Source organism: Thalassophryne amazonica, chromosome 18 (genome assembly GCF_902500255.1).
Source record: "Thalassophryne amazonica chromosome 18, fThaAma1.1, whole genome shotgun sequence".
In the NCBI taxonomy this organism is placed as follows: Eukaryota; Metazoa; Chordata; class Actinopteri; order Batrachoidiformes; family Batrachoididae; genus Thalassophryne; species Thalassophryne amazonica.
This window is the reverse complement of record NC_047120.1, coordinates 65350766-65367999: the sequence shown is the minus strand read 5'-3', so window position 1 is coordinate 65367999 and position 17234 is coordinate 65350766. Positions and strand designations below refer to the sequence as shown.

At 42.0% G+C, this 17234-nt stretch overlaps 1 protein-coding gene across 1 annotated transcript; it reads left to right on the top strand.

Moving 5' to 3' along the window:
- The first annotated feature begins 1406 nt into the window (after window positions 1-1406).
- Window positions 1407-14323, top strand: ercc4 (excision repair cross-complementation group 4). Its single transcript, XM_034194091.1, has 11 exons — window positions 1407-1655; window positions 3773-3953; window positions 6945-7140; window positions 7362-7569; window positions 7793-7973; window positions 8620-8742; window positions 8848-8952; window positions 10255-10831; window positions 10915-11007; window positions 12477-12589; window positions 13203-14323. The coding sequence occupies exons 1-11, from the start codon at window positions 1479-1481 to the stop codon at window positions 13940-13942; spliced, it is 2694 nt and encodes an 897-aa protein (XP_034049982.1). The 5' UTR covers window positions 1407-1478; the 3' UTR covers window positions 13943-14323.
- The last annotated feature ends 2911 nt before the right edge of the window (window positions 14324-17234 follow it).

Here is a 17234-nt window from a genome sequence, read left to right as displayed (position 1 = left end):
AATAAAATTGATTGATTGATTGACCAAATGAAAGCTAATAAAATTGTCTTGCATATGGTGTCAAACACATGAACACCTGTGTAAATTTATCTAATTTTAATGCACAAATATACATATTTTTGATGCTTGGAAAGGATGACATCATATGATACATAACTTTATCTCAAAAATGTTACTCTATAGTCTATACAGCTTTAGTAAAGCTGTATAGACTATAGAGCTATAGAACTATAGACTATAGAGCTAATGAAAAATGAGAGCAAAATCAAAAGTGTTGGATTTATATTTTTGTTCAGTGTATAATTGTTTCCTGGAGGTTAATGCAAAATATTAAAATACATGTTTTGTTTTAATAGCAGTGCTAATATATTCAGTTTCATTTGGCTCATTGTAACTGAATATTTTACTCATTACTTCCAGTGAAATTTATGATTTTGTTTCAAGTTTACTTGGTGATAATTTGGCTTTTTACTTGTCATGTGACGTTCACTGAGCTTGACGCAGCATACAGCTTTAGTAGAGCTGTATAGACTATAGAGTAACATTTTTGAGATAAAGTTGTGTATCATATGATGTCATCCTTTCCAAGCATCAAAAATATGTATGTTTGTGCATTAAAATTAGTTAAAATTTACACAGGTGTTCATGTGTTTGACACCAAATGCAAGACAATTTTATTAGCTTTCATTTGGTACCACTTTCAATGCCATAGCATTAACCTCTGGGAAGCTACAAAGAAAACAAGGACATAATATCCCGAATTTTGCAGCGTTTTTGAAAAAAACTGCATGGCTCTTGAGGCAGGCATAGCCAAGGTCCAAGATCAAAGTAACTGGTATATTTAGTTAAGTTAGACCTTGGAGAATGGGAATAATATCAGTTTGCATAAGTTTGATGAAAAAGGTCTAATTTGAAGAGGTCTAGCGTGACAGGCTTGAACCCAAGTAATGTTATGTAATGTTATGGCTTTGTTGTTGCGTTTGGTTAATTTAAAATTAAATGAGTTACCAAATTGAACATTCTGTGTAAAAGTCTACATTTTTTCAGTCAACGTTTTATTATTATTATTGCTTTTCTGTGTTTTTTTTATAATTTAATTGCCAGTGGTATTTTATTTTGTTTGTGAGCAAATTCTAAATAAATAGAATTGAACCGAATTGGAAAAAAGAACTTTACTTTTCCGTTTATTTATTCAGGCTTCAGAATCCAGATCAGATCAAAGTGAACTTTTTGTCACTTTTTCAAATCAGAGAAACAAAACGAGGTTTTTTTTGTTTTTTTTTTCCATTTGGTATATCCCTCCCCGCCACTAGATGGCGGTGTTCTTAAACAACGCACTGCACACTGTAACGGCGGGTGTCGTTGATCGTCCACTGTCACGTGACTGTTGTTAAGCACCAAGACTTCAGCTGAAAAAACATATTGATCCGGTGCAGCTGTCGCGGTTCCGCTGGGCCTGTGGTTGTCGCGGTTCCGGGATGGCGGGGCCGCTGCTGGACTTTGAGACCGAGATGTTCCTGAACCTGTTCGGCTCGGACGGGCTGCTGGTGGCGGCGGAGGGGATGGGCATCGACCGCATCCTGGTCCAGTTCATGCGCGTTTACTCGGAGCGGGACAGTCTGGTTCTTCTGCTCAACACCACCACCCCGGAACAGGTTCGACCCGCCTTTATGATGTCACACTTTAGGCAGGATTGTTTTTTTTTTCTTTCTGCAAACCACTAAGTCCAAATAAATTAAAAAACAAAGCTTTCTGACTTATTTGTGTTTCCACGTTCAGTCAAAACCACATTTCACATTTAGCCGGTTTAAAGTAGTTTACAGTTCCCAATATCTTGATTAAAACTGATTTAAACAGTTATTAGATTATAGGTTATCTAATTCATACATATTAATTCAGATCAAAGCTAGTTTAAATGTTCCACGGTTTATTTTATTTTGCAAAATTGATCTCTTCCGGAATAGGACCTGGACCATCGGAATATTTTACTGTGCAAGACTTCCAGAAATGTGCAAAGCTGTGGTTTGGCAGCGGACCACCCAAATCTTTTGAGATAAAATCATTTGTAAGCTTACAAGGCAGTTGAGACGTTGGGTTTAGAGCCTTGGTCCGAAACTGGAACTGCACAGCGCCCTTCCAGAAGTGGTGTTCAGATTCAGGAGTGAGAGTCCCCGAGGGGACAAAACAGAGTTTGTCCTGTTTAGAAAACTGCATGGAATAAAAGATATCAGAATTGAGATTCTGGTGTGTTTATTAGGTTGTTCCTCTGTATTTGGACCCAGTTCACATCACAGCTCTTGGCTGGGGTCGTCACATGATGAAACATGTCACATGGTCAAAAATGGCAAAGCTGATGTTTCCTCACAGTGCAAGTGATCGTCCTCATCCAAGTCTCACTAAGTAACCATTTGTTTGACACAAAGTCACACCAGCGGTACCCAAGGATTCCCCAACGAGATGTAGTACCAAAGACATCCAGTCCTCACCTTTGGTCACTGGTTCGAGTCCAGGTCTCTCAACCACACAGTAAGACAGGTCATGTCAAACCTACAAAGGCAAAGTCTGCTCTTTGTCTCCACCCGTGGTTCTGTGGGTGTAGAATTATAATGATTGGGGTATAATTCTAGGTGTGTCTAAGTCCACCTGATTGTAAATGGGTATCGGCATTGACTGGGGGAGTAACCTGCCTGGAACTACCATACAGGGGGAGCTTTGGACTCATCAGCTTCACATGTTGGTGTCCACTGGGCCAATGGGCCTCAGAGACTGTGTAGGACTTCTGACAGTCATAACTAGAAACTGTAAGAAACAGAAATTATTGGGTTTTCACATTTCTCATGGTCCTTGAACTAACTGTGTTCCCTGAATGCCTCTGTCAGGAAAAATAACAAACTCCAAGCTTTTGCCAAAATCGTTTGTCTCATACATGTTTCATTAGCAAAAAAAATTGTCCACAAATAAACTGCTCAATCCCGATTCCATTAAAATCAAAGATCCTGAGTTTCTCAGCACAACTACGAAACGTTGAATGACTCGGCTGAGACCAGGAGTTCCGTGAGAGAAATTCATGAAATCTTCCACTGAATTTCAGCATGAGACACCGAGACGACGGAAAGAATGAAGACTTATGTTGATGAAAGTAGAAAGAGAGAAATGGCATATGTGGGGGAACCACTCCCTCAAGTGGGCACTTGGAAAAACGTAGTATGCATGGATTACAGAATTATTTATTTATTTTTTGTAAAATTGCTTTGCAAAGAAATTAAGCTTTTTTTTTTTTTTTTTTTTATTCCTTTGTGATTTATAACACTGGAGCTCTTGGCAAAACTCTATTGTACCTGCATTAATGGTAAATGCCCACCAGGTGGACATATTGCTCCATTTCAAGAACCTTGGGACGCCAACGATTTGCTTATATTAGTAAATAACTGCACTATACTGAAGAAAATATATATTTTTTTGCCGACTTATAGCTGTGATTGTGATGTTTCCGTAGGGGTGCAGGAGTGAAAAATGAGTCCACATTGAGTAAAAACGAGACTGAAGGAGAAAAAAAAAAACTGCACAGAAGCCCCTATATGGTTCATTTCAGTCCATAAACTGGAGGATTTTGAGCTTTGATTGCTGCTGTTGTCTTCACACCCAAACTATAACCAGTGCGTCGACCTGGACTGTGATCACGTTGTGTCGTCCTGGGTTCAGGAGTCGGTATCGGTCTGAGGAGAGTAGAAACTAGGAAGAACGTTTAACACAGACTTTTTTCCTTTTTCAGGAATATTTCACCGAGCTGTTGCGCGTGGAGGGCGTGACCCACCTACCGAGGACCGTAACCAGTGACGTGCACAGCGCCGAGCGGTATAACGTTTACACCGAGGGAGGGGTTCTGTTTGTCACCAGCAGAATCCTGGTGGTTGATTTCCTCACTGACCGCATCCCGGCTCACCTCGTAACAGGTCAGAACGCCGCTATGTGCGCTGACGACTGAAATTTTAGCTGAAATTTTATTTTTCTTCCTGTGATGTGATTGGTGATGATGATATTTTATAGAGCCCGACCGATATATCGGCTGGCTGATATTATTAGCCGATATAAGCCCTTTTCAAAGTACTCACTATCAGCTGAAATTTTGCCGATAGAACGCTGATAATTTCTCATAAACAGAACAGTTATTGAAATAATGTTTGTGTCAGCAATGTAAAATGTCCTTGCACCGTTTGTCCAGTAGATGGAGCTCTGACTCCATTCAGCTGAGAGCTGCTTACTCCCCTGCTTAAATGTGTTTATCACCAGCCCCCGTAGTTTGCCGTCACACTACACTGATTGGCTGACAATAGCATACAAGTAAGTTTATAAGGATGTTGTTTGTAATAACTTTGCGATTACATTCACCCCACATTTCAGTTCAACTCAGTTTGATTAGCTCAGTTTATGTAGTAATGTGTCAAATGTGCTTCATTGCGTCGGTCACGCTTTTTATTAAGCCCACATTGTGTAGACCTTATTTCTAGCATGAAAAACTTTCGTTTACTGCTAAGTGGTTGAAACATTCAGCTGATCGGATGATTTATCGGCTATCGCCAAATCAGCCGATTTATCGATTGTCGGCATTTTGTTCATCCAAATATCGTTATTGGCATCGGCCTCAAAAAATCCATATTGGTCGGGCTCTAATATTTTAGCTTGTGGGAATATTGTGGGTCAGTCTGGCGGCTGTGAGCAGTCTGGTGCTTGTGTGGCAGTGGTAAAAGGCATGTTCTCAGCAGGAGGTCTACAACATTTAACCTTGACCCTTGCACGAATTTAATGTCTGATTTTTAGAGCTGGAATGATACATTGTGTATCGTGATAATCGTATTGTGGGGCCTGTATCAAATTGTAGTTTTTTTGGCATGAATATAATGATGCCATAAAAAGTCAAATACTGCATGTAAGAACTAATGACCTCTTGCAGAAAAATCATAAGTGATGTATAAAATATACAAGTCAGAAAACACAACATAATTAGTGTGAACAAATATGTGACTATGTATTGTGATATGTATTGAATTGCTTTAGGTGTATCGTCATATGTATTGAATCGCTGTAGGTATATTGAGACATATTGAAGCACTGGAGATGTATTGCAATCTGTGTTGAATCCCCATGGATGTATCATCATATGTTTCGAATCACTACAACCCCTGGCAAAAATTATGGAATCACCGGCCTCGGAGGATGTTCATTCAGTTGTTTAATTTTGTAGGAAAAAACAGATCACAGACATGACACAAAACTAAAGTCATTTCAAATGGCAACTTTCTGGATTTAAGAAACACTATAAGAAATCAGGAAAAAAAATTGTGGCAGTCAGTAACGGTTACTTTTTTAGACCAAGTAGAGGGAAAAAAATATGGACTCACTCAATTCTGAGGAAAAATTATGGAATCATGAAAAACAAAAGAACGCTCCAACACATCACTAGTGTTTTGTTGCACCACCTCTGGCTTTTATAACAGCTTGCAGTCTCTGAGGCATGGACTTAATGAGTGACAAATAGTGCTCTTCATCAATCTGGCTCCAACTTTCTCTGATTGCTGTTGACAGATCAGCTTTGCAGGTTGGAGCCTTGTCATGGACCATTTTCTTCAACTTCCACCAAAGATTTTCAATTGGATTAAGATCTGGACTATTTGCAGGCCATGACATTGACCCTATGTGTCTTTTGCAAGGAATGTTTTCACAGTTTTTGCTCTATGGCAAGATGCATTATCATCTTGAAAAATGATTTCATCATCCCCAAACATCTTTTCAATTGATGGGATAAGAAAAGTGTCCAAAATATCAACGTAAACTTGTGAATTTATTGATGATGTAATGACAGCCATCTCCCCAGTGCCTTTACCTGACATGCAGCCCCATATCATCAATGACTGTGGAAATTTACATGTTCTCTTCAGGCAGTCATCTTTATAAATCTCATTGGAACGGCACCAAACAAAAGTCCCAGCATCATCACCTTGCCCAATGCAGATTCGAGATTCATCACTGAATATGACTTTCATCCAGTCATCCACAGTCCACGATTGCTTTTCCTTAGCCCATTCTAACCTTGTTTTTTTCTGTTTAGGTGTTAATGATGGCTTTCGTTTAGCTTTTCTTCATGTAAATCCCATTTCCTTTAGGCGGTTTCTTACAGTTCGGTCACAGACATTGACTCCAGTTTCCTCCCATTTGTTCCTCATTTGTTTTGTTGTGCATTTTCGATTTTTGAGACATATTGCTTTAGGTTTTCTGTCTTGATGCTTTGATGTCTTCCTTGGTCTACCAGTATGTTTGCCTTTAACAACCTTCCCATGTTTGTATTTGGTCCAGAGTTTAGACACAGCTGACTGAACAACCAACATCTTTTGCAACATTGCGTGATGATTTACCCTCTTTTAAGAGTTTGATAATCCTCTCCTTTGTTTCAATTGACATCTCTCGTGTTGGAGCCATGATTCATGTCAGTCCATTTGGTGCAACAGCTCTCCAAGGTGTGATCACTCCTTTTTAGATGCAGACTAACGAGCAGATCTGATTTGATGCAGGTGTTAGTTTTGGGGATGAAAATTTACAGGGTGATTCCATAATTTATTCCTCAGAATTGAGTGAGTCCATATTTTTTTCCCTCTGCTTGGTCTAAAAAAGTAACTGTTACTGACTGCCACAATTATTTTTCCTGATTTCTTATAGTGTTTCTTAAAGCCAGAAAGTTGCCATTTGAAATGACTTTAGTTTTGTGTCATGTCTGTGATCTGCTTTTTTTTCTACAAAATTAAACAACTGAATTAACATCCTCCGAGGCCGGTGATTCCATAATTATTGCCAGGGGTTGTATAAGCTGAAGGAAACACCAGAAATCAGTTATTTCCAAATTACTGCAAATGTGTTCTCTGTCACATATTTTTGTGTATCGCCCCCTTCAGGTATCCTGGTGTACCGCGCCCATAAAATCATCGAGTCGTGTCAGGAGGCTTTCATCCTTCGTCTTTTCAGGCAGAAGAATAAAACGGGCTTCATTAAGGCCTTCACTGACAAGGCCACGGCATTCTCCTCAGGGTTCTGCCAGGTGGAGCGCGTGATGAGGAACCTGTTCGTCAAGAAGCTCTACCTGTGGCCCAGGTGACCTCCACTAGTAGATTAACTCAACATCATTTCAATTCCTGATATGTGCTTTTAAAACAGGATTTTGAAAGATTTTTGAGTTTCTCATCTTACTGACACTCCAGTGATACAAACCTAAGACCTCCTGTATGGCTGACGGGGTGTTGGTTGTCCTTTTCTCTGACCTCATGTCTTCATGAGCGTCTCTTTTAAAATTCTGACTGCCGCCTGCTTCACAGGTTCCAGGCCTCTGTGAACGCGGCACTGGATCGGCACAAACCGGAGGTGGTGGAGCTCCACGTGTCTCTGACGCCGGCTATGAGGGCCATCCAGAGCTCCATACTGGACATCATGAGCGCCTGCCTGAAGGAGCTTAAACGCTACAACCCCACCCTGGAGGCTGAGGACCTCTCGCTGGAGAACACGCTCGGCAACGCTTTCGAAAAGGTGCACTGCCGTGAAGGTCCTGAGCTTAGGAAAAAGACCGATTTCTGCAGTAGCCAAACCTCACCTGCAGGAATTCCTGCAGAAAAGCAGATTGGACAGTTTTAAATGCAGTGTGAACGCTCCATGTTGGCATTACAATTTTAAGCGGAGTCCTCAGCTGAGTCTTTACGGTTTGAATATCCACGTCTAATGTTGCGTCTCATCTCTTCTTTAATCCGTCCAGACAATCCGTCACTATCTGGACCCTCTGTGGCACCAGCTGGGTGCCAAGACCAAAGCGCTGGTGCAGGACCTGAAGGTGCTGAGAGTGCTGCTGCTGTACCTGACACAGTATGATTGCGTCACCTTCCTCAATCTGCTGGAGTCGCTGCGTTCCAGCCAGAAGGTCTTCGGCTCCAATTCAGGTGAAATGTGGAAACCAGTTTGTCTGCTGATAACGTGGCGCTGAAAATCCATCAGAGAGCCGCCTGTAGAACTTCAGTGTTGCCTCTTATAGGAAGCAGTAAAATGCACAACAGAAGGAAACCACACGGCTGCTTCCTGAACCTCTCGCTCAATACAAATCTGTCCACGGAACACTGTGATAAAGAGTTAAACCATATGAATCCAGTTTTTCTGCTAATCTCACCAAGAGTAATTTTGAATTACAGTTTTAGTAAATATGAAATTTAACAGCCAAACATTTTTAATTGTCCGGTTTCCACCGTGTTGCTTTAAGTTTCAAAGGTGGACCCCCACAAAATTCAAAATTAAAGCACAGATATGCAGAACGAGGTTATTTGGCTTCATAAGATTTTTTTTTGCAGCAAGTGACACACTAACATGAACATGTCCAAATATCTGGACAGACAAAAACTGAGCTGATCCGGACATCACTGAAGGTGATTGATCAGTTTTTGCAGGATGTACGTAAGCAGCACCTTGCAGCCTCCCTGCAGGTGCCACCTTGACCCTTGCACGAATTTGTATTTTAGTTTGTCTGCAAAGTTCAAGGATTGAGTGGATCCACGTTATCCAGTTTGTGCTCCTGTGTATCATTGGAACCGTCAGGGTGGCTGTTTCTGGACTCCAGTACCTCCATGTTTGTGAACGCCAGGCGCCGAGTGTACCGCGTCCCGGAGAGCAAGAAGAAGCTGAAAGCAGGAGCCGAAGCTGAGAAGCCAGAATCATCAGGTAACCGATGATCTGGCGGGGCGGTGCGCTAACGTGTGTGCCATCCCTTCATGTGACTGTGGTGAGGACATTAAAAAGCCGTTTGAATGCTCGTGTGTGTTTCAGAGGTGAGGCGGGAGCTGGTGCTGGAGAAGAGCCCAAAGTGGGAGGCGCTGACCGAGGTGCTGGAGGAGATCGAGAAGGAGAATACGAGCTCTCAGCACAAACCCGGTTAGTGGGTCTCAAATAAACTGAGCAATACCTTTCGTAGTCCATCTGAGGGTGCAGACATTTTTGTCCTATTTGCATCTCTGCTCTGAAGACTGAGTCGACTCATCCCCGCATGTACAGTAGATTAAACTACGACATGCACGTTCTTGATATCTGGTGGGCGTGGGGGAATGACATTTGTGATATCACAATATTTATTTTCGCAATAAAAGAATAGATTTTTAAAGCACAGAATCAATGTAATTCAAATTTCTTTACAGAAGGTTATAGTTGGAAAGAGTGTGGAATGGGAATGAAAAGTAATTTCATCATTTTATGGGTTGTGACAGTGGGGTAAAAAAGTATATTGATTTATTCACACCAACCTGCTTGACTATTGTAGATTCACTGTTCCCAGCCTGGTGCAGGTCTACAAATTTGTTCCTGGTGTCCTTTGACAGCTCTTTGGTCTTAGCCATGGTTGAGTTTGGAGTCTGACTGTTTGAGGCTGTGGATAGGTGTCTTTTATACAGATAACGAATTCCAACAGGTGCCATTAATACAGGTAACAGGTGGAGGACAGAAGAACTTCTTAAATAAGAAGTTACAGATCTGCAAGAGCCAGAAATCTTGCTTGTTTGTTATTGACCAAATACTTATTTTCCACTATAATTTACAAATAAGTTCTTTAAAAATCCTACAATGTGATTTCCTGGAATTTTTTTTTTATCATTTTGTCTCTCATAGTTGAAGTGTACCTATGATGAAAATTACAGACTTCTCTCATCTTTCTAAGTAGGAGAACTTGCACAATCAGGGACTGACTAAATACTTTTTACCCCACTGTACATGGACAGGCAGTAGGTTACTTCAAAAAACTTCAAAAACTGTTGGTTTCTGTATGTAAATAAAAAAAAAAATACACTTAAAAATGTGATATGTATTGTTATTGTAAATTATTTCTGATGCACAGTCACTACAGGTGTATTATTTAACTCTCATCCTTGTCTGGTATTAAAATGCGCACAATATAATGTAATATCAAACTGCAGTACTTGAAGAATCGCGATACGTTTCAAATCACCACCCAAGTATCGGCATACGGGTCGTATCAGCAGATGAATGTATCATCCCAGCCCTAAGATCTGGTACATGTTTGACACTCCAGCTGTGGTTCTGTCTAATTCCATCCTATGTTGTGCAAAAAGGAACAGAACAATCAGTTTTACCGGCGTCATCAATACAGGCCTGAAATCCGTCATTTATTCACTCAGTGTGCCACGTGTACGACGAGCACTTGTGACTGTCTGCTGTCGCCACCAGGTCACGTGCTCATCTGTGCCAGTGACGACCGGACTTGTGCTCAGCTGCAGCAGTACATCAGACGTGGCTCTGACTGGCTGCTCAACCGGCTCTACAGCCGCACCGTCTGCAAGCGGGATCCCGTGGCTGACGCCGCCTTCGAGCTTGACTCGAACAGAAAGGGCAAGCGACATCCTGACAAAAGAGCTAAGGGAAAGCAGCCTGTATCAAAGACGGGCAAAAAACCTGCAAAGAGTAAAAGCAGACCTTCTCTGACCCTGACGCAGATGATGGGGAAAGAGGAGACGCAGGAAGCAGCGGCGATGGGCAGCAGTGGAGATGGCGATAATGAAGAAGATGATATGATGGAAGAAGGTGAAGAAGAACTGAAGTTGGATTTGTCTTCTGATGACTACTACGGCGTCCTAAAGGACCCGCTGACTGTTATTCACCCTCTGAAGGGCTGCACTGACCCCCACAGTCTGACCCGTGTACTGCATGAGGTGGAGCCCAGTTTCGTTGTGCTATATGACGCTGAAATCAGTTTTGTTCGCCAACTGGAAATCTATAAGGCCACCCTGCCTGGAAAGCCTCTCAGGTACTGTATGTGTGAGGAAAAACCATCAGCACCGTGAAAACCCTTCGTCTAATGATGTCATCACTTTTTTCACCCTATTGTAGAGTTTATTTCCTCATCTACGGAGGTTCGACAGAAGAACAAAAGTACCTGACTGCTCTGTCTAAAGAGAAGAAAGCTTTTGAACATCTGATCAGGTCAGAATCACCACAATATCTGTATTCTACAAAAGATGTAATTAAGCAGAAAAACCTAAAGAACCAGATCCGGCCCACATCGTCTATGTCTCCAAACTAAGAGTCCGTATCATGAGGATAAACTGATTAACATTTGGCAAATTTTGATGCGTTAAATTGATTGAAAAAAGGAAGTTTGTTTTGCTTAGAGTGTATCCTGCAGAGCTGTCAGCCACCTGCTGGATGGTTGGTGGAAGCTGGATGGATGATGAATTCGGAGCAGGTGCAGTTTCTAGCGAGGGACCATTTCTGCACAGAAATCCACAAAATTATAGAAACAAACTTGTTTTCTGATTGTTTAGCAGTGGTTATGCTCTAAAACTCAAGTAACACACAATTCCTCACGACCCTGCGGAAAAGATTTTGTATGAATGTGACTGAAGCAGATGTTTGTTCTTCCTTCTCTTTGTCTCAACATATATGTGGTTTTGAAGGTACATTCAAGCACCCCAAGGTGCTTCACAAGGGTAAGGTCTAATCTTACCCACCCCTTGAGCAAGCACATTGGCAACAGTGACCAGGAACAACCATCTGCTCTGCCCATACAGACAGTAACAGAATAACAAGTAAAACAAAGCACAACAAAGAATTTTAAAGACAAAAACTGTTACTACTTGTCCAAAAAAGTCAAGTGGTCAAGATGGTGGACCTGTGAAGTAGAACACAGTTTGGATCATTATAGTCAGTTGACAAATTTGTTACTTAGAAACATCCCCCCAAAGAGCCATAAAGGCCCCCAGACTCCACCAAATGTCATTAGCGGGCACCAGACCTCTACAGTCTGCCTGCTTCCTCACAATCCAATGAAGGTATGGCCAAAACCAGTATGTCCCATCATCCCCAGTACCTGTACCTCTCCAGCATCCTAGCAATGGATGATTCGAGCTGATCCACACTCGGAGAGGGCCTACGAAAGACTTTTTTTATTTCCAAAGCCTACGTCTGGTGGCCACCAAGGTCACTGTTGCTTGTGCCGTGCACAACTAGCATCAGTACTTCAACTCCAGTAGTAGAACCTGGTAATTGAGGCGTGTCTGCTGCCTACACACTGAAGTCTTAATCAGATGTGATATTATGACCAACCATAGCCTGCAAGAGAGATCAGAGCAAAGACAAAACCCCTAACAGACTTTGAGTCATCACTTCTTGTTTTGCCTTGAAAGGATTCAAAGGATTCAAAAGAAGTTTGTCATATGCACATAGGAACATGTTCCCTGCACAATGAAATGTGTTTACTGCATTTTACCCATCCTAATTGCGGGTTATGAGCAGAGGTCGCCTTTTTGGCGCCCAGGAACCAGCTCCAGATGTATATCCCTGCCCTTTACTTCTTGTTTGGACCTTGATGTTTAACGTGTAGGTTTTTTGCAGTGAATTTTACAGTTTTGAGGTTTGAACTTCTTATCCGTGTTGCATGTGTTCCTCTGCAGGGAAAAAGCCACCATGGTCATCCCGGAGGAGAGGGAGGGGCGGGAAGACACCAACTTGGACCTTGCTAGGAATTTAGATCCCGCCAATGCCACCACCAACACCAGAAAAGCAGGTCGGTTTTACTCATCATTGCTACCTACCATGCTTGTGAAGCAGGATTTAGCCACTAGGTACGTTACTGCATACAGTGAGTAGCTCAGTGGAGAAGGAGCAGGGCTACCAATATTTGGACATGGGTTCAAATCTTGCAATGCTACCTGTTTGTTCTAGCCCACCCAGTTGAGAATGGGTACCGGCCTCAACTGGGGGAAATAACCTGAGTCAGGCTGGAATCCCATCTCAGTTGTAGACTCTCACCTGCTTCACGATATGGACTCTGGAGAGGAGAACCAGCACAAATGGGCCTCAAGTGCTAAACAGGACTTATTTACTTTCTTAGTTACTGTAACCTTTTTGGAAGACCTTAACACGTGTTCCTAACCATGTGTCACGAAGAAGACTCCTCCCTGCGTTCAGTGTAATCAGGAGTTTTTAGTTCCATTGAAAAATTTCACCACCACAGTCCTTCAAGGCTCATGGTTTGACAGATGGATACAGCCAGGCTCATAAGTATTTGTACAGTGATGTTGCATGTTGGTGCGCCACCACATTGGAGTTGCTATACCTTAAACTTTGCTTAAATGAGTATCTTAACTGGCTTTTTTTTCCCTCCCTTCAACATTCAGGGGGACAAGAGCAGCCCAAAGAACCTTCACGAGTCATTGTGGACATGCGCGAGTTCCGCAGTGAACTGCCCTCGTTGCTCCACCGCCGTGGGTTGGACATCGATCCCATCACCCTTGAAGTCGGCGACTACATCTTGACTCCGGACATATGTGTGGAACGCAAGAGCGTCAGCGATTTGATTAGCTCACTGCAGAGTGGCCGCCTGTACACCCAGTGCCTGTCTATGACCCGATACTACAGGAAACCCGTGCTGTTGATCGAGTTCGACCCGGCTAAACCCTTCTCTTTGATCGCCCGTTCCAGTTTCCACCAAGAGATTTCATCCAATGACATTACATCAAAGCTAACCTTACTCACGCTGCATTTCCCACGGCTCCGCATACTGTGGTGCCCCTCACCGCACGCCACAGCCGAGCTCTTCCTCGAGCTGAAGCGTGGTCGACCTGAACCCGACGCTGCGGCGGCTCAGGCCGTCACAGCTGAGTCAGACGTGGTGGCTGAATTCTCAGATCTCTACAACCCCAGCCCATATGACTTCCTGTTAAAAATGCCTGGAGTCAGTACGAAAAATTACAAGGCCCTGATAAAAAACGCAGACAGCCTGGCAGATCTGGTCAAACTGAGCCAGGAAAAACTTACAGAACTACTCGGGAATGCAACTAATGCAAAGTTACTTTATGAATTTCTGCATAATATTGCTGATGTGTCTGCTGCTGTGCAGAAAACGAAATGGACATGAACATCGGCAGCAGAAGCTTTGACTGTGGGGGGGATTTGAATGAATAACAAAAACTGGTCACTGGACTGAGTAAAACTTTTAATATTATACAAAATGTAATAGTAAATAAAGTAAAAATTTTGATTTTGTCTCTTTTTTTTTGTTGTTTTGTTTCAATGAGTTGTTTTACGGTTTGTTTGTTTTTTTTACCACTTATTTGAATATTATGATTATTAATTAATTCACTTGGTTTCTTTTGTCTGTTAAAGCTGAAATGTGTAGCATAAATGTACAGAATGAGCAACCATTTTGTATTGTAGTTTTACAGCCATAATATTTGAATTATGAAATAATTTGTAAAGTGTATATTTTTACACCATGGGGATATATATATATATAAAATCCTTGACCTAAATCCAAACCTCTACATAGGTTTGAGTTGGGGGTGAGATAAGATGTCTTTCAGAAGATAATCTGAATCCATAGCAATAGAGCATATTTTATTATACAAAGCATGCAAATCAAGAAAAATAAAAAATTTGGATTCATCTTTTTGTTTCAACTGAGTCATTTCAAGTTAATGCTGATGCACATGATATCTACATTATCAAATTTATAAATTAAAAAGAAAAAAAAATGTTATTCCCTAAAAACAAATTTCTACACACATTTTTAAAGTAGTATTTGTTGACTTTTTTGTTTTCTTTAACTTGCAGTATATTACGGTATATGTTTGACTCGTCTTTGTATGGAAGCACAGCGCACCAGCTGAAAAAAACATTTTGTTATAATGTGGAACTTGTTATAATGCCATTTTTTGTGTAATAGTGACATTTTTTTTCACATGGGATACAAATTCACAAGTGATACTGATGATCATATTTTACTGTGATTCTTATCAAATTTAAACATGATACCTTGCATTAAAATGTTAAGTTTTATGTTTTAACATAGTTACAGATTCAGTCAAACTTAGTGGATGAACTCGGTGGATCATTTTCTAATACCAGCAGGGGCCATAGCAAGTTAAAATCAGGTCACTGTTTAAAATGTTTGAGGCTAACAAGCATTTCTGGCTATTGATGTCAATATTGTCACATGATGACATCAAGCAATGTTGAAAATTTGCCTTATTTAAGATAGTGTCCTCAGGTAGGAAAGGTGATCCAAAACCAAATTCTGAGGTTACAATATGCGAAGTAGAAGCACAGAGCGCGACATGAAAGATTTGTAAACACAGGAAGAATTTCCAGTCCTATGGTTCAGGGTTAGGGTTAATGATTTAGCCCTAACTGGAGAAATTTGAAGAAAAGAGACTGCACAAGGGTTGTCACATAATGATGATCAGCCAGTCGGAGGCATTCTGTCTCTGGCACCTGCAGCCACTGCCCTGAAATCAAAAAGGTGGGCAGTGGAGTATATCCACCTTTACGACTCACGAGCGACATCACCAGTGACAACGCTGACTGAAATTACAAAATATATAAATAAAATAACTTGGCCATATATATTAAAAGCCAAGTGGCCTCTGTGTGCGTGTGTGTGGCTTTGATCACGGACAAACTGGGGAGAGCTGCCATTTGGTGTTTGGTATGTTTATGTATTTTGGGTCGAGGATGAATGGCACCGAAACAGAACGTTGATAGCACTAATATTTTTGGAGAAACTACGGATAATGGTTAATACCAGTGAGAATGGATGTTAATTACATTCTGGACTCACTCCATTCCAGCAGGGAGCAGTAAAGCATCTATATACACTCAACAAAAATATAAACGCAACACTTTTGGTTTTGCTCCCATTTTGTATGAGATGAACTCAAAGATGTAAAACGTTTTCCACATATACAATATCACCATTTCCCTCAAATATTGTTCACAAACCAGTCTAAATCTGTGATAGTGAGCACTTCTCCTTTGCTGAGATAATCCATCCCACCTCACAGGTGTGCCATTCCAAGATGCTGATTAGACACCATGATTAGTGCACAGGTGTGCCTTAGACTGCCCACAATAAAAGGCCACTCTGAAAGGTGCAGTTTTATCACACAGCACAATGCCACAGATGTCGCAAGATTTGAGGGAGCGTGCAATTGGCATGCTGACAGCAGGAATGTCAACCAGAGCTGTTACTCGTGTATTGAATGTTCATTTCTCTACCATAAGCCGTCTCCAAAGGCGTTTCAGAGAATTTGGCAGTACATCCAACCAGCCTCACAACCGCAGACCACGTGTAACCACACCAGCCCAGGACCTCCACATCCAGCATGTTCACCTCCAAGATCGTCTGAGACCAGCCACTCGGACAGCTGCTGAAACAATCGGTTTGCATAACCAAAGAATTTCTGCACAAACTGTCAGAAACCGTCTCAGGGAAGCTCATCTGCATGCTCGTCGTCCTCATCGGGGTTGTCGTAACCGACTTGAGTGGGCAAATGCTCACATTCGCTGGCATTTGGCACGTTGGAGAGGTGTTCTCTTCACGGATGAATCCCGGTTCACACTGTTCAGGGCAGATGGCAGACAGCGTGTGTGGCGTCGTGTGGATGAGCGGTTTTCTGATGTCAATGTTGTGGATCGAGTGGCCCATGGTGGCGGTGGGGTTATGGTATGGGCAGGCGTCTGTTATGGACGAAGAACACAGGTGCATTTTATTGATGGCATTTTGAATGCACAGAGATACCGTGACGAGATCCTGAGGCCCATTGTTGTGCCATACATCCAAGAACATCACCTCACGTTGCAGCAGGATAATGCACGGCCCCATGTTGCAAGGATCTGTACACAATTCTTGGAAGCTGAAAATGTCCCAGTTCTTGCATGGCCGGCATACTCACCAGACATGTCACCCATTGAGCATGTTTGGGATGCTCTGGACCGGCGTATACGACAGCGTGTACCAGTTCCTGGCAATATCCAGCAACTTCGCACAGCCATTGAAGAGGAGTGGACCAACATTCCACAGGCCACAATTGACAACCTGATCAACTCTATGCGAACGAGATGTGTTGCACTGCATGAGGCAAATGGTGGTCACACCAGATACTGACTGGTATCCCCCCCAATAAAACAAAACTGCACCTTTCAGAGTGGCCTTTTATTGTGGACAGTCTAAGGCACACCTGTGCACTAATCATGGTGTCTAATCAGCATCTTGATATGGCACACCTGTGAGGTGGGATGGATTATCTCAGCAAAGGAGAAGTGCTCACTATCATAGATTTAGACTGGTTTGTGAACAATATTTGAGGGAAATGGTGATATTGTGTATGTGGAAAAAGTTTTAGATCTTTGAGTTCATCTCATACAAAATG